The 22,495-nt window shown below is 40.0% G+C and overlaps 1 protein-coding gene across 6 annotated transcripts in view; it reads left to right on the top strand.

The window, feature by feature from the left end:
* The window catches only part of Csmd1 (CUB and Sushi multiple domains 1), a 1,620,113-nt gene that overhangs the window by 1,408,404 nt on the left and 189,214 nt on the right, over nucleotides 1–22,495 (top strand). For all 6 annotated transcript variants that reach the window (XM_031339198.1, XM_031339200.1, XM_031339199.1 and 3 more), the window contains 3 exons: nucleotides 10,837–11,028; nucleotides 17,704–17,842; nucleotides 21,017–21,204. In XM_031339198.1, coding sequence (XP_031195058.1) covers nucleotides 10,837–11,028; nucleotides 17,704–17,842; nucleotides 21,017–21,204 — 519 coding nt within the window. The remainder of the gene's footprint in view (nucleotides 1–10,836; nucleotides 11,029–17,703; nucleotides 17,843–21,016; nucleotides 21,205–22,495) is intronic.

Genomic DNA, 22,495 nt, shown 5'->3' with positions numbered 1-22,495 from the left:
TCTTCTTCTTCTTCTTCTTCTTCTCCTCCCCTTTCACAACATCTTTTTATATATCTTATATTTACTTGATTTAACATTTCTGTTTGTACTCACCTATATAAATCTAAGCTGTACAAGGAGAAAACTCATTTTCTTCTTAGTTCTCAGCACATAGTGGGTTCTCAGGATATCCTCGATGGCTTCCTAGCCTAGGTGAATAAATGAAAGCACAACCCACTTCAGAAACAGACCAATTTTCTTTTTGCATGTTACCAAGCTTTGAGAATTATTTCATCTTCTTAGTTGTCATACTACTTTTGTGTTCATCAAGAGTCTTAAGGAAGTGTTGCAGTATGAATCTGTCCCTGGATGGGACTACTGCATAAGATGATAACTTTGATTGAGAAGTGTACAGGGCTGTTCTGAGTAAGTGAGGAATTTAGAGATACACTCATCTGACGCAGCTGCACTGGATATTGACAATACAATGATGGCCAGGGAACACAGGTCTTGTGGGGTTGATAATTGAAAACCAATGTCAAGGCTGTTGAGAGTAAGATAAAGACACTACTGCTAATTTCTTGGTGGTTGCGAAAGAACAAGATGAGAATAAAGAACAAGGATGGATAAATACATGGGGTGAGAAGGAATGATCAGATAGGAATAAAGCTTTTCCTAATGCATAGATTAAACCTCAAAGGCTGAGTGCTCTTATTGGAAATATGGTAGATTTTTCTGGGAACAGCAATGCAACACTGGAAAAGGAAAGTGCATACTTCATCTACCAATGAGTGAGATGGCTAGCATTTGAGTAGTTAATGTGTGCCTGTTTTCTACCTGATCATGTTTTATATAATAATCTATATCCTACAATATGCTTTGTGCATTCCAATCGTAGTCTGTAATATAGTATAATTTCAGTTATAATCTATGTCTTGTTTGTAAATTTTGATATATTTTAACTTGAATTTATTTGCTTAGCTCGGCAATAGTACTTCCAATATAGTCTCAAAAACATTATACAAATGCAAGTCAGTTAACATCTGTAAAAATAAAGCAACAAATGAAATCAGAAAACTGATACAGAAATCATTTAGAATAAGAGAATTAGAATAAACAGCATATTTCCCTCTTCCAGATGTCAAAGCAAATGGTTATGTTATATATATATATATATGTGTGTGTGTGTGTGTGTGTGTGTGTGTGTGTGTGTTGTGTATATATATATATATCTGTGTGTGTATATACATATATACACACACATATATCATAATTAAAATATAATCCTACATCAGGTAGCTCACAATTGTGTAACTCATCTCCAGGACACCACACGTCACTGACCTTCTGAGGCAACTGTACTCGTGCATATATCCACACATGGACACATAATTTAAAAATAAAATCTATCTTTAAAACAAAGTTAGCGAGAGAGAAGAGCTCCCCTTAGATGAGCGGTAAAGGTTAACACTCATCTCTGGATAAAGGGATATATTTTAGAATACAGTTAGAAATTACTCCAGTTTAGCAAAGTGGGAGTAATATATTTCCTTCTAAGAACCATGACCCCTGAGTAGTCAACTAGATTTCTAGTACCAGGCAACACTTAGCTCCAGTTCAGCAAGCCTAAGACCAATCGGGCAGCTGGTGTTTACTGGCAGATTATCAGTGCCAATGTTGTGCCTTTAGGGACCTCTTGCAAAGCTGCTCACTATATGTTTCACAAGTGTCATAGCTGGAAGCTTTCATAGAACCTTCTGGTACTATCACAGGAAGGAGGTTTACAGGACAGATACTGTTTGAAAATTCCTGTATCCTGAGTATATGGTGTCTTCAGAGACAGGACCTCTACCCTCCACCTCTGGAAGGCAATCAAGCGCAGCAGCAGCAGCCTACCTGGCTTTGGAGTCACTTGTCATCTCCTCAGTAGTAGATTCAAAGGAGAATTTTTATGCCTGCTACAAGAGTTTTGATAAGGAATTTTTATTTTATGTCTATGGGTGATTTGCCTGCCTATATCCTTTTTTTAATCATCCATTCATTTATTTTCTTATTTATTACTCTATTCAAGGATATAGTAAATAAATAAATAAATAAATAAATAAATAAATAATAAAATAAAGATTTGCTGGGCAGTGGTGGTGGCTCACACCTTTAATCCCAGCTTTTGGGAGGCAGAGGCAGGTGGATTTCGGAGTTTGAGGCCAGCCTGGACTACAGAGTGAGTTCCAGGAGAGCCAGAGCTACACAGAGAAACCCTGTCTTGAAAAAAAACAAAAAAATAATAAAGAATATAGTAAAGAATCAATACACCATAACAATTACAGTAGACATCGGGCCTGCCTACATTCTTGTGCAATCCTTTTTTTTGCCTGGTACCTGCAGGGATCAGAAGTGGGTGTCAGATCTTCTCTGAACTGAAGTTACAGACAGTTGAGAGTGTCATCAACCAAAATTTTTTGTTGTTTTTTGTTGTTGTTTTTTTTAAGAGCATCCCGTGCTCCTAACTACTGAATCATCTCTGCAGCCCCACTGTTTTTATTTAAATCAGTTTTTATTTTATACTTGTCAGGGATTACACTGTAGCTATTGTATATGGAAAGTGCTAGTTATCTTCCAAGTTACTTGTTCATGTTTTACACCTGTAAACAATCCCTTTGCACTTGGCAATGGGCTTTTTTTCTTTTGTTTTGCTTTTTTGTATTGTTGGGGGGGTTGTTGTTGTTTTATATTTTTTCTCAAGTTTTCACAAGTGACTATTCAGTATATCAACACTCCATTGAACCTGGATTTTTCTGTGTCCTGTAGCATGTGAGCTACTCATCTGGGTATCCGGCTTATCCTCCAGCAAGACAGGAAGTTAAAAGCCCTGCTTGCTCTGATTTCTGTCATAGATCCAGGACAAGTGAGGAATGAGAGGTGTTTCTCTATGGGGAAAAGTCACACTTGAATGAATATGTGAGGTGGAAAGGAGACAGTCATGGAAAATAACCAGGATTTTAATTTGGGCAAGTGGAAAGGTGGTAAATGGACAATGTGCTCATCCTGGTGATAAATTGAAGAATTCACAGTATGCTTTGTAACTCAGCCCTGGCATGCCTCTGTCTGCTGAAATGGGTCTTATGATACTCCTCTCTGTCCTCTGTTAGCTGAAGATCAAATGTCTTCTCTGGAGTGATCCTGTTTCCCGAGAAAACCCTGAGAAGGAAGGTGTGGGGCTCACACTGTCCCAGAGAGTTCAGCTATGGACTGAAGTCCAGGATGGGTAGAACTAAAGTGGTTCCCAAGGACACAGAGTTGCTCTGCTGTGTGCTGTCACCACTGAAAACTGATGACACTATGACACTCTGCCTATGTCCTGACCTTGAGTTTCCCATTTTATTCTTCATGTGTGTACTCAACTCTAATTTCCCAAAAACCAATCACTTGCCTTTGATTTTCTGAGCTTCTGATGCTCAAACCCTCAGCCAGAGGAGGAAAGAGGCTGAATCCTTACTACCCATGTGTCCACCCAGGATCAGGACTATGAATCCAAGGACTCTGAATTTCCCCAGACAGAGATACCGCTGTCTGGCCAGAGGTGACCTAAACACAACTTTGAATGAAAATTCTGGGGCCCACCAGCTACAAATGCATCTCCTTTCTCCTATAAGTTCCTTGAGCAAACAAATTATTTTATGCTTCTGCAGACCTCTAGCCTGTTATAAGAAACTAGTCTCCATGGAAACATAAGTTAGTGCTTCACCCAGTGCCATGGGTAGGACTTGACCTACATCTGTATACCAAAAGGACAACTCTGAGGTTATGCCAGTCCCAAGGCTGTAGCAGCCTGACACATGAAAAAAGAAGGAACCTGTCATGATGAAGGATATTAATGTGTATAGAAGAATATGCCCAGGAGCATGTAGACACATGTACAATGCACATATTCATATATACTTATATATATATATATGCATAAAAATATACACATATGCATGTACTTATACATGCATGCTTATGTACATATCCATGTATGTACCCACACAGGGACATATATACATATACCAATATGTGTTTGTGTAAACACAGACATATATACATATACACATACAGCTATACATATGTGCACACAAATATATACATGCACATGTGCACATATGTCTATGTACATACATACATATGCACAGATGTACACACATACATATGAACATATATGCATATATATATCATGCAGATATGTGTACATGGAGTACATACATAAAATATCAATATAGATGTGTACATAGCATGCACTCACCCATATATGCATATACACAGGCACATACACATGTAACTGTGTGCTCACAGACAAAATAGTGTTTTCTTCCAGGCACCCGCCTCATGACCCCCATGTTAGACACTGCAAATTGCCAGCCCATTACTAACACAGTGGCTATCTCACATATAGGAGATAGATTTTTTTTCTTAGTACTCAAGTTGAAAAATGAATTTTGTCTCTGTTTTTCCGAGTGTGGTGTGTAGTGACAGCATTTTATGTTTACACAGATATCATAAGCATCACATCTCCATAGAAAACTATATTAGAGAGTTTTCAATAATGTAAGCACATTAAGCAGGCTATCATCTCAATTTCTCAGGTGCCTCTAGATTGGTTCCTCCACCCTTTTAAGATAGCATAATTTGTTGGTGATTGAGCTCCTGACACAGCATCTTGTAGTACCTAAAAATAATAGTACATTTTCATATGGCATTTAAATCTTCTCTAGCTATATACAATACTTAGTGCAATGAGATATTCTGTAAACAGTCTTGCACTTTACTGTACCTAGAGAGATGGCAAGGCAAATATGTCTGTTCATGTCCAACAATTTTCAAGTTCATGGATCAGAAACCATAAACATGGAGGGTCACGTATTCTATGAATTTAGTCAACAAATGTCTAAAACAATGATGTAAAGGCATGTATGGAGAACTTCATTCATTTAACAGGATCTAACCTAAATTCTTATATTTTTGGTTGTGAGCCTAGCCTTTAACGGCTGAGCCATCTCTCCAGCCCCTAAATTCTTAATATCTGTTCTAGCAAAACAGAAAAATTGTTTTTATATAATTAACAAATATACTTCACAAAGTCCCTAGGGCCAAAGTGACCACTTAGTTAGAGACTTCCCCAGGGGTAAGTGGACTGCCTAGCTGGAGGTTAGCTTCACGGCAGCTTTTTATCAGGGAAGAGTTCTACAAACTGCTGTGAATTGTCAACAAAATGTCAGCTGTGTCACAGGCACTTAGAACTTACTTGTGCAGTCATTGCTCAAATGTTCTCTGTTCTGCGGGGCAGCTATAGCTGTGGACTTTAGGTACAGTGGTTGGAGAAGGGTCTCTATGACTTGGAATATTCTGGTGATCATGGCAAATCAGAAACGTGAACATCAGTCAACTCAGGATGCTTCCCTTTCCCTAAGAGAGACTGTTGGGGAATGGGTACCATCAAATGCATCCATTCTGTCTTGATAGTGAGAAGCTTGAAAGATTGAGACTCTCTCAGGTCCTATCTGGAGCAATCCCTGCCCAGTAGAGCATCTGTGGCTGGGAGGCTTTCTGACTTGAGCAATGAGGTAGATGGCCTTTCCCAAGGAATAACTATCCTTGATTCATAACTAAAGTAAGATAAAGTGAAGTTTGTTTCAAATATGCAACCCACAAATTCTTTCTAGCTTTGTTGAAAACTGTTTTCTTCCTCCTTCCTCAACTGTCTTGGTTGTTTTTTAAATCTAATCTGGATAACCCTGGCTACTTCTCATGTTTTATTTTACAATTCCAAAAGTCTAAGAGTTGCACGTTCATTTCAACTGGGCTAAGCCTTAGTGGTGGGTTGACTGGTAATCTCAAATAATCCTTGAAAGTGTGCAAGCAACAGGAACATCCTATTAGGCACACATGTAGCTAGCCTAGTATACACATCTGACATCTGGAAGTATTGATAGTTATTTGAATATGGTATTTCTGTTTATCATGCAACGCAGGCTACGTGAGAGCATGACTTCACAAGACCTCAACTGCTAATGCTCATCATTATTACAGCTATTCCAAGGAAAAGCTGAGTGAAAAGCACGTCGTCAAAGATGTGCCTAACTCCTTACTTTTAACGGATATTCAGGGGTCCGTGTGAGATGGCATTTCACACACATGTCCTCTGTGGGTCTTTATTTTGCAAGATTTTTAATCATTCTTGGGGTAAGGGCATATGTTCTGCATTTCTGTAAATTCAGAATATGCCAATTCTGACTGTGATAAAAGCTTGATTACAGTAGGACAATGCTGATGCTGCTGTCCTGCAGAAACCAGCAGAGGGATCTCAGTGGAAATCTGGACAGTGTTTGCTCATCTTATTTGACCAGATTCTTTCAATGCTTAGGAAAGTGTTATTGTTATCTTGCTATAACCCGGAAGAAACCTCAAGTGAGAGTCTGTGCACCTCAGGTTGGTGGAGACAGCCAGCACTGAAAGAGATTGTCCTAATTGATAATTGGTGTGAGAGTGCCCAGCCAACTGGACAAAACTCTCCCTAGGCAGGTGGCCCTGACCTGTGTAAGAAAGCTAACTGAGCATGATCCAGACGTGGAGCTGGTAAGCACCATCGCATTGCTGGGCTCCCTGTTCTGAGACCCTCCAATGATGATCTGTGACTTGGGAGTGTAAACTGAAATAATTGTTTCTTCTCTTAAGTTAATTTGATTATAGTCTATATCACAGCAACAGACACCAAACTAGAACATAATTTGTACCAGAAGTGAAGTATGATGATCTGACCATGTTTTCTGTGAGAAGATTGTAAGGCATCCTTCAAAATCTTGGAGTGGAAAAGCCAGTGAACACTCAAAGCTTAATGAACTATTGCTTTTGAAGCTTAGATGATAATACTGAGAGTGACTTAGAATGTGAAGAACTGGTTCTTGACATTTCAGAGGAACATAAATATGGCATCGGGACTTTTGATGTGCTATGTTTGTAGGCCCTTGCTCTACATCCTCACCATTGTGTGCTATCACTTGTGTGTGTGTGTGTGTGTTTTTAAACTAGATATTTCCTTTATTTACATGACAAATGATATCTCCTTTCCCAGTTTCTCTTCCAAAATAAAATAAAATAAAATAAAATAAAATACCCTGTTCCCGCCCCCCTCTCACTGCTCACCAACCCACCCTCTCCTGCTTCCTGGCCCTGGCATTCCCCTACACTGGGGCATAGAACCTTCACAGGACAAAGGGCCTCTCCTCCCATTGATGACTAACTAGGCCATCCTCTCCTATACATATGCTGCTGCTTTTTAACCTTAGCCACTCTGACGTGTATAAGATAGAATCTTAGAGTCATTTTGATTCACATTTCCCTAATGGCTAAGGATGTGTTGAACATTCCTCTGTTTCTAAACCGTTTGAGAGTCCTCTGTTGAGAATTCTGTTTAGATCTGTACTCCATTTTTAAATGGATGATTTGGATTGTTGAACTCACTTCTTGAGTTCTTTATAGGTTTTGGATATTAGCCCTCTGTCAGATGTGGAGGTAGTAAAAATCTTTTCCCAATCTGCAGGCTGCCCTTTTATCCTTTTGACAATATTCTTTGCCTTTCAGAAGCTTGGCAGTTTCATGAGGTCCCATTTATTAATTGATGATCTTAGTACCTAAGCTATTGGTGTTTTGGTCAGGAAGTTGTCTCCTATACCAATGCATTCAAGGCTATTCCCCACTTTCTCTTCTATTGGGTTCAATGCGCACTCACTCACTGCTGGACATAAGCTGTAAATTAAAGGATGCTCACACTACAATCCACAGACCCAGAGAGGCTAAGCAACAACAGGGCTCAAGGGGGAAATGTATGTATCTGTCTGATATGGGGGAGTAGAATAGATTGCAAAGGTAGACTGGTGTTGGGTTGGAATGGAAAGAGGAGGGGTCAGGTGGTGTGGCGGTGGGAGAGAGTACAAGGAGAAATGACTGAAATTGGGGGGCAAAGTTAGGAACCCATTGCAATGCAAGCTCCCAGGAATACATGAGAGTGACCCTAACAAAGACTCCTAGTAATGGGGGATATGGGACCATTCCATATAACCAGGTTTCAGTGGAGGAACTGCAACACTGAACCAGCCACAAATCCTTCAACCTACAATAGGTCCTGCCTGCAAGATGAGCTGGGGTAAAGGTGGTACAGAACTTGTGAGTAGTCAACCAATGACTGGTTCAACTTGAGATCCACACCACGAGAGGGAGTCTATGCCAGACATCACATGGAGGGCCAGAAATCAGAGTCCGGATAGCCCAGTGACATAGCATAGAGACAAACGTGACTAGAAAAAAACAAACGAAATGATTCCTAATGATAAATCTGCTATACTGGTAGACTATAGCCTAGCATAATCATTATCAGGCATATATGTTATGCTTGTGTATCTTGGTGTTCCTATGGAACTACTAACAGTGGGAAGAGGGGCTGTCTACACTCTTGCCTGCTTTTGGGGCACTTTCCTTCATATTAGGTTGGCTCATCCAGTCTTAATATGAAGGGTTATGCCTAGTCTTACTATAATTTAATATTCCATGATTATTTGATAGCCGTGAGAGGCCTGTCCTTTTCTGAAGGGAAATGAAGAAGAATGGATCTGGGTGAGAGGAGAGGGGAGATGGAGGGAAATGTACTTGAAGGGGAGGATAAAGTAGAAACTGTGGTTGGAATAAAATATATGAGAAAATAAATTTAAAAGAAAAACATCTATGGTTTCTGGTCAGCTAAAGCTGAAACATAGGCTATGATTTACAGGAGACCAGCATCCCTGGGATAAAAATCTTCTGTAAAGTTATTCCTTGAAGTCAGCACATAGACACTCTTGTCCAGAGAAGTCACAGTTGAAGTTCACGCTGATAGTTGAACTCAGTAGTATAGAAGAACTGCCTGCCTACTTTGCACTGTGCTTGAAAGCATAATAAATATAGCATTGGCAAGAACAATTGGTGTGGCTGAGGGCAGGCACTGTGTGGCATCCCTGAAATCCCTGAAGAAGGACCAGGAGCCATTGATAAAGTGTAGTCTCAGCTGCAGTGAAGAACCCAGGATTGAAGGTTTGGCATCAGACAGCAAGGATAAGATCTCTGAAGAGTGTTCAGATCCACATTGGTGAAGTTGTAACCTGTTGCAATGGAAACCCAAGGTACTGGAGATTCCAGGACCATGAGACACTGATAAGGACAGCATGGAATGGACCCAGCCTGATCCTATAATACAAACTGTGTGTGCTTCAAATGAGCAGAGCGGGGGGTCTGGGCCGCCAGAAGATCATGAGTGAGACCAACATGCTAGATGTTGTAGTATTTATACTGCTATATCTTGGCTTTACTTTGATCTGATTGTTTTTTGTGCCCCAAGTTTTCCTTAGACTAAGAAAATGTATAACTTAATTTTATTACTTTATATGAGCCTAAAGATAAGAGAATTCAGATTTTTAAAAATATATACATAAGATGAGAATGAGGAGATTGTGATATGGCCATGTGGGCTTGGGATAGGACTTAGTAGGTAAAGCGCTTGCACTTAAAGTATAAGAACCTTGGTTTATTTCCTAATACCTCTACAAAAGCATAGGCATGATGCTAAGTGCCTATATCCATAGCACCTGCAAATCAGGATAGGAAGATCCCCAGAGGCTTACTGCCACTCTATTTAACCAGCCAGAGGTCAGTGGGCTACATGTTTAGTGAGGAAAAAAACTCTCTCAAAAATTAGAGAATAAGTTGTGGCTTCTTTAATCACACACATGTGCACAAATACTCTCATACACATGAATGTGCACAAACAGACCAACAGACAGACACATGAGAGAGGGAGAGAGAGAAGGGGGAGAGAGAATATAGTAGAGAGATGGATAATCTGAGTGTCATGACCACACATGACCCTCAGAAGTATAACACTGTTTCCAGGGCTAATCATTTAGCATTGGATAACTAACTTATTAAGATAAGCTTACCCATTGAACGTGGGGCTACCTTTTTGCCTAGACTGGCTGGGGAATAAGCATCCTCCTGTCTCTACTCCCCAGCACTGGGGTTACAGTTGAGTGCCACTGCATGCCTGGGTTCTTGCATGGGTGTTGAGGATACAAAAGTAGATCCTAATGCTTCGACAGACAGCAAGTTACCCACTGAGCAATTTTGTCAAGCCTCCTTTCCTTTCTTTCTTTCCTTCCTTCCTTCCTTCCTCTCCCCTTCCTGCTCTCTCTTTAACCTCTCCACGTCCCTCACTTTTCTCCTATCTATTCTTTCTCTCCACATTCCTCCCCCTCTCTTCCAAAGACATATCTTCTGGTGTTTTCTAAAGATTAAATGACTAAACTACATGGCTTTTAAAATGTGTAACTGATCATTTTGCCTGGAAAGCAGTAGCCTGTGGCTCTATGGTGCCATTGATAGGATTGGCACCTGGCCCACTTCTGCAGTCGCTGTGACAGGTCACATCAGGGAAACCTTCCCCTTGCACTTGTAGTCTCCAGGTTGAGACTACAGTTCTTTAATCAAATCATTTAAATTGTGATATTTATAAATTATGATTGAAGGGCAAACTAGAGGGGAATGTGTGTCTAATATATACTAAGTATAATATGATAGGATTGATATTTAGGATTTCATAAGTGGGCAACTTTCAATACAATTTTGGTTAAATTCATTCACCATGAGCAGAGGCAAATTGCATGGCATTGAGTCATTCCCCAAGGAAAGACTCCTCAGACATAATTGATGCACTAACCCAACATGGAGTGCTTTACCCAAGAAGCAGTACCCATACCTGGTTCTCAGTCACCTGAGCAGCTCCTGTGTGCTCTTCTGCAGCTTCCATTGCATCCACCTGCAATGACCCTGGGATGCCTCAGAATGGTACCCGCTATGGTGACAGCCGGGAACCTGGAGACACCATCACCTTCCAGTGTGATCCTGGATACCAGCTCCAAGGACAAGCCAAGATCACTTGTGTGCAGCTTAACAACCGCTTCTTCTGGCAACCAGATCCTCCTTCATGCATAGGTATGGGGCCTGGGAAATGGAAATGTCACTCTTGGAAATGAATGTAGTTTGTGCTTCAAATCTGCCTGCCAACCTTTTGTTTCTTCAGGAGGACATTTCAGGAGCTTCGTAATGGCCTTAGGCTCTCTCTGAGATGCCAAAATTTTATTGCAAACCTTTATTTTATTAGATGAAATAAAGGATGTGGTTTCTTTAATGTACAGAAATTGACATTTATCTAACATTTCCTGTCCTTAACAGTTCTTATGTAAACATATATCAACCAATCCAGACTTAAAATTTTACGTAGCTCAAAATTTATAAGCCTACCACTGCTGGCCACATTTTTAATATAAAACACACACCTTCAAGCAAAACCTACTACTTAATAGCACTTTCTCTTTTCAGAAGTATGGTTTATTTTTATATAACATCTGTACATTTTAGATAGAATACTGAAAAGCAGACATTACATTGCCTTTGGGGACAATGAAAATAAATAATGAAATTATGTAAAACACTAATTAAAATTTCCAATCCAACTTACTAATGTGGTAACAAGTGGCTTGCTAACTATGGATATAATAGACATTTAAGACGATATTTCACGAATATGATTTTAGGAAAATGGATGTTTTCATCTAAAACACGAATTATATGTAAATTGCCCTTGTCTCTGTTAAATATTTTAACATAAAATACCTATTTAGAGTATTTAATCATAATTCCAAAATGAAATTTAACTAAATGTTATTTTTTTTAACAAACTATTTGGCTTAGTTGGTACTTCTACATATTCTGCTTGAAGAATGTAGAATTCAATTGATCTGTGACAAAAGGCTGTGGTGGAGAAGTGAGGGACTCTCTCAGGGCCTTGAAGACCGATGAGATTTAAGAGCTCTGTTCTTAGCATCTGGCCTCCAGGAAAGCCCTCTCTGTTTAGGAGCCCTCTCTGTATCTTCATAGCCCTCAGCCATGAACACAAACAGCCTTTCGATGTTCACCCTGTTAACATGAGGCTTGAGCACAGCCAGCCTTTCGATGCTTGTCCCGTTAACAGAAGGCTTGTTATGCTTTAGGTATTTTTCAGCATCAAGTAGATGCAGCTGTCATTGTGAATCTCTTTTTTTCCTTTGTGAAGGTCCCTGCAAATGGAGCTTCTCCTTCTGGCTTTTACTGCTCAGCTGTGTTGTATGTGTGTGCCTATGTAATATGTATATGTCTGTATGTGTGTTCTGTCTGTGTTGTATGTGCATTATGTGCATGTTGTATGTGTGTCTCCCTGTACTTTTGTGTGCCCAAGTCATGGCCATTGTGTATGTTATACATTGCTGTATGTTTATATATGCTGTATGTATACCTATGTTGTTTAAAATGAAGGTTTAATTTTCTTCCATTTTATATTTTTAATCTCATGGAAAAGGAAACCCTTAAAAAGCAACTTTAAATTAACTTCTTAGAGGTAATTTATCCTTTCTACATTCAAGACATAATTGTAAAATTTGACCACTTTCCTAGCTACTCCACAGCCTTTGACATAACTATTGATCACTTACCTAATTTTGAGCATGAACTAAAAATCCCTAAACTCATCACTAAGCATTCATTGTCCTTCTTGGTCTCAAAGTCCACTTCCAAGGACATGGAAATCATTTGCAGCAACTGAATAGCCAAGTATTTGAGGGACTAGATATGCCTACACACATAGATGTCATGTGACAGGAAGCCAGATGCTATCTTTTCATTATACCATGAGTTTCACTTTTCAGAAGTGAGGGTTGTGTCCCCTGCAGTGTATTGCCTAATTAGACTAGCACCATGTAAATACTTTACTAAACAGGCAACATTTTTAAACTGTGGTTTCTTATTAGGACACAATTGTGTTTATTGCAGGTGTTTTATAAACTACATTAAAGCAAGAAGTGAGTAAAGCTGTTGTCTTTTTACCTGGAGATAGTTGCTATTAATATAAACTACACCAATAAAACTCATAAGCATGCATACACAATTTGATTTACATGTATTTTAAATTTTGAACATGTCCTGCCCGAATATTAACTTAACAGTACAAGGTTTGGGTGCTATTTTATGTTATCCACCAGATCTTTAGTGATTGTGGGGTATCTCTGAGCACAGCTCCCCTCCTGTGATGCCAATGACACTGTCCAGTATCTCATAAGTTCAGCCTAGCAGTGCTAGGACCATTATTTTTATACAAGCAAACAGTGAATTTCCTACTTATGAAGTCAACATGACAAAACATGGATGACTGTGGAGGAATGGTATATTTCTTCTGACTTCTCTCTCTAAGACACGTCCCCCCAAAAATCTATCTGAACATTTACAGCAACTCTACTTGCTACTATCCATGTTTTTTTTTTTAATTCTCTCTGACCAGAAGAACACAACTTGGGATCATTTTTTAACCTTATGGTCTGGGCAGAAATTGATATGTTCTTGTTTTCATTCACATCTTAGGTTAGACATGGATCTGAGCTTTATCTTTCTTTCCATTTGATGACTGGCCGTGGGATTTGTATGTTGTAGATTGGCCAGCTAACTTCCTATCCCTTTTCTTCATCTTCAATATTCTCTACTTTCTTTTTGTGTACTAGCTCTCCCAATACCCTACCAGCTTCATATGACACATATTTTCCAAGATTTGCTATTAATTTCCTCAAGATTTGCTTCCTTTTCTTTTTCTTCCTGCAGGCCCCATGAAAGTGGAACTTCTGTCTTGGACTTTTAAACTTGAGTTCTCTCTCTCTCTCTCTCTCTCTCTCTCTCTCTCTCTCTCTCTCTCTCTCTCTCTCTCTGCATGTATTGAATGTGTGTACTTTATGTGTGTATGTGTCTGTGCTTGATTGGTATGTGTGTTTCTGTATCTGTCTTTGCTCTGTATATGTGTCTTTGTATGCTTCGTATATGTGTTGAGTGCTATATGTATATGCATGTGTTTTATATATATACATATATATATATACATGTATATGTATATGTCTGCATGTTATATGTATGTGTAGGTAGATAGATATATACATGCATGTGTGATTGTGCTTACCCATGCAGGTATGTACATATGGATCCTAGAAGTCAATGTCAGTTTAATCATCTTACTTTTTGAGACAGTCTCTCTCTGAGCCCAGAGCTCCCCATTTTGGCTAGAAAGGCTCAAGAACAAGTCCTGAAGTCCATGTATCGCCACCCTTCCACACTATAACTATGGTTACAGTTATTCATGGCCTGTGCTCAGCTTTATACATGAGTTACTGGGGGAGCAAATTTGAGTTGTCATCCTAGCACACTGTGCAATTTATCTTTGATCATTCTCTCCAGCCATAATAGCTGAGTCTTAAAGGATGAAGTCTGCACACTAACTCTGATCATTGGAATAGTATGTCCTGACCCTCAAAACTCTCTAGTTTTGCTTTGATTAGTCTCCTTTGCTAGAGTCCAAATTCTATAGATCTTCAGAAGGTGTCCACATCTCGTCAATCTGTACATCCTATTTCATGGCTGAGCCTGACCCTCAGGGTAGCTCTTTAAAGCCTAAGTGTCTCACTCCATGGTGCGAATGCTCCAGGTTTTTGAGAAGAAATGTTGGTTGTCTCCTTAGAGTGGAGTGCTGTGCACCAGCTATGTGGAGTGGTAGCTGACCTGTGTGATGAGCTTATGTGTGCGTGCATGCATGCATACACTGAGTTTATCCAGGCACACCAGGGTAAACTTTCTAGAGTCTCTGAAATGCATCTTCAAAACTCTAATCATATCTGAAAGGTTTTATGCGCTCTCTCATTAAAGCCTAATGAAACTAAAATGAAGGAATCCAGACTCTGAGAGAGCAAACAGCAACACAGGACTACTTCACACCACACTTGGTGTTAACACTGTCATTTCATGGAGCTCCTGGGACCAGCAGGAAGAACCAGATTCCATGGTGTTTCCTTTAAGTCAATATTTGAATCATAGTCTGAGCACCCCTCTGAGACAGTGCCCCGAATCTGTCACTTTTCATCTTTGAAGCCCTGAATGGAATAGAACCGTCTCTGCTTTCGGGCACCCTCTATGTCAGTAAAGCTGCCCTCTCAGGTCCAGGTTCTGGTTCCAGGTGCAGTAAGCATCTATCCTGAGTGCAGGGGAAAGAGTCAAATTAGAGCTATGAAGGGACCACATGATGGTGACCGCATCTTCATTAGGATGGAACCTCATATCAGCATACATAGGGCTTCATATTCCATCACATGTCTCACATGACGTGATTGTACTCCGGGGCCATTCGGTGTTTTCACTGACCAGACTGAATTTAGCACAAAGAACCATGATGATTTCACTTTACTTCTTGTTTTGAAAAAACTGGATTTTCAGGAATGTTAAGTAACAATTCAAAGTTTAGTCAATACTGAAAGCTGTGGGTGACATCCTTCTACCTTCTTTAATTTCATTTACACAGAGCAAATATGGATTTGTGGAAGGAGAAAAGTAGAACCAATTAGAATATTTCACCATTTATTTATTCCTAAATATGCAGATATATTTATATTGTCACTGATATAAAATATCTATAATTTGGGAGAAATGTTATAGTTTAAATAGTGTTACATTTTAAAACAACATGGTCCCAAGCCACAGAATTTACCTAAGAACCATGATATCCATAATATCACCATCACCTTACATATGTGAACTTACACATTGCCATTGTTTGAGCAGGGAGAGAACCCCATCCCCACACTGTGCAAACTTAAAATCTGAGGGCTATTCACCAAGCAGCTGCGACGTGGGTGCTTATACTGAAGGAGGTATCCTAGACATTAGACAAAAAGAAATATGGAAAGCCTCATAATCATTGTGTTACTCAAAGCCTGTGTTCTAGAACGTTCACTAACTTTGCAAACTGATAAGATGTGGCATCAGGGTACAGCCACTCTGGAAATCAGTTTGGCAGTTCCTCAGGACATTGGACATAGTATTACTTGAGGACCCAGCTATACCATTCCTGGGCACTCAGAAGGCGCTCCAAGATGTAATAAGGACATTTGCTCCACTATGTTCATAGCAGCCTTATTTATAATAGCCAGAAGCTGGAAATAACCCAGATGTCCCTCAACAAAGGAATGGATACAGAAAATGGGGTACATTTACACAATGTAGTACGACTCAGTGATTAAAAACATTGAATTTATGAAATTCTTAGGGAAATGGATGGATCTTGAGAATATCATCCTGAGTGAGGTAACCCAATCACAAAAGAACACACATGGTATGCACTCTCTGATAAGTGGATATTAGCCTAGAAGATGGGAATACACAAAGTACAATACAGAAACCACAAGAAACTCAAGAAGAAAGAAGACCAATGTGTGGATACTCCAATCCTTCTTAGAAGGGGGAACAAAATACCCATGGAAGGAGTTGCAGAGACAAAGTATGGAGCAGAGACTGAAGGAAGGACAATCCAGAGACTGCCCCACCTGGGGATCCTTCTCATATTCAATCACCAAACCCAAACACTATTGTGGATGCCAGCAAATGCTGGCTGACAGGAGCCTGATACAGTTGTCTCCTGAGAGGCTCTGCCAGTGCCCAACTAATACAGAAGAAGCTCAAAGCCATCCATTGGACTGAGCACAGTTTTCAGTGAAGGAGCTAGAGAAAGAACCCAAGGAGCAGAAGGGGTTTACAGCCCCTTAGGAGGAACAACAATATGAACTAACTAGTACCCTCAGAGCTCTCAGGGACTAAACCACCAACCAGAGAGTACACATGGTGGGACTCATAGCTCCAGCTGCATATGTAGCAGAAGAAGGCCTTGTTGGTCATCAATGGGAGGAGAGGCCCTTGGTCTTGTGAAGGTTCTATGCCCCAGTGTAGAGGAATGCCAGGGCCAGGAAGCGGGAGAGGGTGGATTGATGAGCGGGGGGGGGGGGGGGGGGGGGGGGAGACAGGTTTTTTTTTTTCCAGAGGGGAAACTTGGAAAGGTGATATCATTTGAAATGTAAATAAAGAAAATATCTAATAAAAAAAAGCAGTAGCAGCAGAATTATTGGGATCATGTGGTGACATTCATGAAGGGTTTATATCAATTTTTGTGTGTGAGTACATACATGCACATGTGTGTGCTTACATATGTAGAAGGTGTGAGGGTTAAGTAGATGGTTCAATTTATTTGAGGAATATTTAGGTTATTAAAAGACATTTTATTTGTCAATTGTAATTATATAAAACATAGCTGGACGTGTAGGCTCATGACTGTAATTCTTATACTTTGGAGGGATAAAAATCATGGTGGTTGTAGGGTCAGCCTGTGTACAGTGTGAGTTCTAGTATAGCCTGGGCTACAGAATGAGACCCTCTCTCAAAAATAAATAGAAAGGTAGATAGATGGATAGAGAGATAGATGATTGATTCATTCATTCATTGATTGATACATAGAGAGAGATGTTTGAAATTTTTCTCTAAAACTGGGATGTGGTATAATCTAAATTTCTCAAAGATCACATGGAAAGAAAGGTTCAGGCTTTGTGGGCTTTATTAACTTGTCTCCACATTTGTAGGCAAAACATGTCTTTGATGGAAGTGTGGACAATTATACTCTTTCTAGAAAGAATTACCTACATGTGTTTGGTATTCTGGATCTCTGCTCTAAAAACAACAACGACAACAACAAAATTCCCCTATGACTTTGTTCTGTGACAGCTGCTTGTGGTGGGAACCTGACAGGCCCTGCTGGAGTGATTTTATCCCCAAACTACCCGCAGCCATACCCTCCTGGGAAGGAGTGTGACTGGAGAATTAAGGTGAACCCGGACTTTGTCATTGCCTTGATATTCAAAAGGTACGTGTACTACAGACTACCTCTTTTTAGTAGGATTTTAACGTCATGCCAAGTTCACCACACTTGTTACTTCAGAGTGTCCAACTTTACAGGTAGTGAGTTATCAGTTCAGATACCCAGTCAGAGGCAGGGTGGCAGGAAAGGAGAGATTTTGCCTTGATGGTAGGCATTGTACATGAAAGACACACATGGATTTCTTTTATGCACGAGCCATCTGGTACACAGTGTGTTTTGTACATGAAGGTTTCAGACCAGTGATTAAAAGATGCCATAGATGCTGGAGAGAACACCATCTTAACATGCTGTTTGCTGCAGTCTGCAGAGGCCGGTTCTTTTCCACAGCATGCTCTGCCTGACGGTCCACAGGGCGATGCTGTTTCCATCATTAAAACTGTTGGGATGAAGTAGACAGAGATAAAAACAGAAGATTCCCCATATCAGTGTCTGAGAAATGCTCGTTCATCCCTGCTACACTAGATGATCAAATTCAGCACCATAAGGATTTACTCAAGTCAATTCCATTGTGGTTATGGCTTAAACGTGAAATGCCCTCTGCTTCTCCTGAGTCTTGAGCACCAGATAATGGTGCTGTTTAAGGGAAGTTTGGAACCTTCTTAATATGTTGCCGCATTCGTAGGCTTATAGTCATGTAGGTGGCGCTTGGGCTGGGTATTAACCCATAGCCTGCTTACAGCCAGGCCATTTGTGGGACACCAAGATCTAAGTGAGCCAGGCCAGAACCACTGGCCTACATGGGTGGAGAATAAGCAGCCATGCTTTCCCCACCATTATGAACTAAAGCCACTGGACTAGGAGCCAAAATATATCATTTCTTCTTTTGGTTGCTTCTGTCATGTTCACTGTGAGGGAAAATAGTTTATACAGTAATATATTATCACATTAGTATTTACTGTATGGTAATTTAATTTTGGTAAATACTGAGACCTTATCCAATAACAATGCTTTGACTTCTTAAAAAGCATAAATGAATGTGATGTTCTGAAAACTAAATACCTGAAATATAGTGGTTGCTAGCTAGATTCTTAACCCATCAGATATTTGACTTCTCTGCCAGGGTACAGGCTTGCGCCTAGAGCTTTTAAGTCAGTACTCAGCCCATCGGGGCGCTGGCCTCCCTTGATGTCTCTGATTCAGTATATTTTAAGGGTCTGAGATTCTACATTAGCCAGTAGCCAGGCACATTCTCCTGAAAGTGCTTTTACTAATGACCAAAAGAACAAGTACTTTCAGGACACTTGGCCAACATGCAGAACAAGTGAGCCCATGCTGGCAGATACAGCCATGCAATTGGTCATTGCTGAGATTGGTAGACCTTCCTTAAAAATTGGAGGTCCATCTGATTCCTGGAGATAAAGAGTGAATTGACCCTTGAATCTAAGCAGAGCCTCATATACTCAGTTTAATACATCTCCTGTGGCAATGATCAATGATCAAAGCCATCAAGGAATAGTTCATTTGATATTTAATAGGGACATTTATCACAGGAAGGTTTTTTGCTGTGTTTTACACACCTCTCTGAAAGATATACAAGACAGATAATCCTCAAACTCTTGGGTTCTGAGAACCATTAGCTTTTCCCCTGTTTAGTTCTATGTTCAAGCAGCTTTTCTGAGCTTAAAATCTTTGTGTTAGGATGAGCACCATGCCGTTACTGTCACAGAATCCATATGGTGGAAGGGAAGTAGGCAGAATGCTGTGTGGGGACAAGGATGTTCAAACAGGGAGAATCTAAGGCACACTGGTAAGGCCTCCATGGATGGGCATCAGCTACCCTGTCTTTAGAGGACTTCCCAGAAGACTGAATTCTGATGTTTTCTTGTGAGGATGATGAGAGTCTGACTGGAGTAGAGCATTCTAGGACTACAGGGAAGTGTATGCTGGTACTGTTGACTATGGGGAACAAGGCTTATCACTGTCCCTGGAGACTGTATGCTAATGCTGATTCACGGGGACTCGAAACTCCCTACACAGACTGGGTCAGACCTGGGTAAGTTACTAAGGGTTATAGGTACATAAAGTTATGCTAAGTGGAAATAAGCCTGATTATTACAAAAGCAAACTAGAATTAATTATAAATTAAGCACCAGTACTCTATGTCAAAATACTGTATGACCATAAAGAGGGTCAACACAAAATGTTTTTTTTTTTTAAATTTCCCATGACTGATTGAATTCTAGTGTTCAGTGGGCAGTTATGACCATAATTGCCTTTGCTAGACACTGCTGATGGTACAGGGGCAGATTCTAGAATTATCCATGAAAATGACCATGACTAAAATTATTTTTCCAGTAAAATCAAACATAGCGTTTGCGATTACACCAAATCCCTGAGCTTTGGACCTCTTCTCTTCTTTCTTCATGTCTGACAGAAGTAAACTTGCAAATAAAATTTAAATTTATGATTTTATAAATTTACAAATAGATTTAAAGAACAACAGCAGTGATGTCACTGTGACCTTTGAGAGCAAACAATGCAAGTCATAACTTGGACTGGATATTAATATTAGAAAGGAAAACAAAGAGAGAAAGAGAGAGAGAAATACTGTGTTAAGAAGGAAGATAGTGAAGGAATAACAGAAAGATTGGTTGGAATATTCAATGTGGTAACATGATAGGGAATATTTGTACAACAGAAACCATAGCCATTGGCCCCCTTACCTAAGGAAACAATGATAATTACAATTTTTATTGTAAAAAATAAACCAATGAAAGGTTTTTAATTTTTAACATTTATAATGTACATCAGTACCAAGTACATGCATTTTAAATCTCAAAATACTCACCTAATAATCAAGATTCTGCACAAATCCATCCCTTTTGTGTCTGGCTTCTTTCAAGTTGCCCTTATTTAATAAGTTCATGGGAAGAGGAAGGGGTGACACACACATGCTGCTATTATTTGTTTTGTTTTAACTCCATTCAAAGCAGTCTACTATTGAATATATTGGCCATTATGCAAAACGCTGATAGAGATTATGACAAATGATATTTCTAATTTAGCATGTTGATTAGTTTTGTATTAAATTTTGATTACTGTAATCATTTAAATTAGTATCCAAAAGCAAACTAAATTGTAATGTGTTCCATAAAACCTACTCTAAGACATGAGGTGAGTTTGTGTTGGGGACATGGGTGACATTCTTCTTCCTTGTAGCTTTAGCATGGAGCCGAGTTATGACTTCCTGCATATCTATGAAGGGGAGGACTCCAACAGCCCACTGATTGGAAGCTTCCAAGGCTCTCAAGCCCCAGAGAGGATCGAGAGCAGTGGTAACAGCCTCTTCCTGGCATTCAGGAGTGATGCTTCTGTTGGCCTGTCGGGGTTCGCCATTGAATTTAAAGGTGCGTGATATGATGGATTTGTGGGGAACTTAACTTGTGTCAGGGGCTTCTTCTGCTGTCAGCATTTCTTCATGACATCCTATATCTCAAACACATGTGTTCCTGACCTGCATGCATGAGTGATGTGTGTGTGTGTATGTGTGTGTGGTGTGCATGTGTGTGTATGTGTCTGTTTGTGTGTGTGTGAGTGTGTTGTGTACATGTGTGTATGTGTGTGCGTATGTGTGTGTATATGTGTGTGTTTGTGTGTGTGAGTGTGTTGTGTACATGTGTGTATGTGTGTGTGTATGTGTGTGTATATGTGTGTGTTTGTGTGTGTGTGAGTGTGTTGTGTACATGTGTGTATGTGTGTATATGTGTGTATGTGTGTGTTTGTGTGCGTGGTGTGTGTGCGCGTGTTGTGTACATGTGTGTATGTGTGTGTGTTTGTGTGTTTGTGTGTTTGTGTGTGTATATGTATGTGTGTGTGAGTATGTGTGTGTTGTGTGTGTGCATGTTTGCGTATGTGTATGTTGTGTGTGTGCGTGCGAATGTGTGTGTATATGTGTATGTGGTGTGCATGTGTTTGTGTGTGTATGTGTGTGTTTGTGTGTGTATGTGTATATGTGTGTGAGTATGCATGTGTGTGTTGTGTGTGTGCATGTGTGTGCGTGCATGTGTGTGTTGTGTGCATGTGTGTATGTGTGTGTATATGTGTGTGTATGTGTATGTGTTTGTGTGTGTGTGGTGTGTGTGTGAGTGTGTTGTGTACATGTGTGTATGTGTGTTTGTGTGTTTGTGTGTATATGTGTATGTGTGTGTGAGTATGTGTGTGTTGTGTGTGTGCATGTTTGCGTATGTGTGTGTTGTGTGTGTGCATGTTTGCATATGTGTGTGTTGTGTGTGTATGCATGTGTGCATATGTGTGTGTGCATGTGTGCGTATGTGTGTGTTATGTGTGAGCATGTTTGCATATGTGTGTGTGTGTGTGTGTGTGGTCTTTCTGAAGAAGAGAGCCCCTCCTTTCATGTGTTAAAAATATTTCTATATCTGATGGAAATAGAAGAAAGTGGAGAAAATGGTTTTGGCATGTACATTTTCATCTGAGGATAGACTATGACAGGCACAATAACTGATTTGATGACAACTGAGAATCATATGAACTGTGTTAGCTTTTTCTGATTTGTTTCCTTAAGATACCTAGACTTAAATTCACTGAGATAGTATTGCCTCAGTCTCCCCATTGGGATACTCCCATCACCCTCTGTGTCTTCCCACTGGGATACTCCCATCACCCCCTGTGTCTTCCCAC

The sequence above is a fragment of the Mastomys coucha genome, unplaced genomic scaffold (assembly GCF_008632895.1).
Source record: "Mastomys coucha isolate ucsf_1 unplaced genomic scaffold, UCSF_Mcou_1 pScaffold22, whole genome shotgun sequence".
Lineage (NCBI taxonomy): Eukaryota > Metazoa > Chordata > Mammalia > Rodentia > Muridae > Mastomys > Mastomys coucha.
This window is presented reverse-complemented; position numbering and strand designations above follow the sequence as displayed.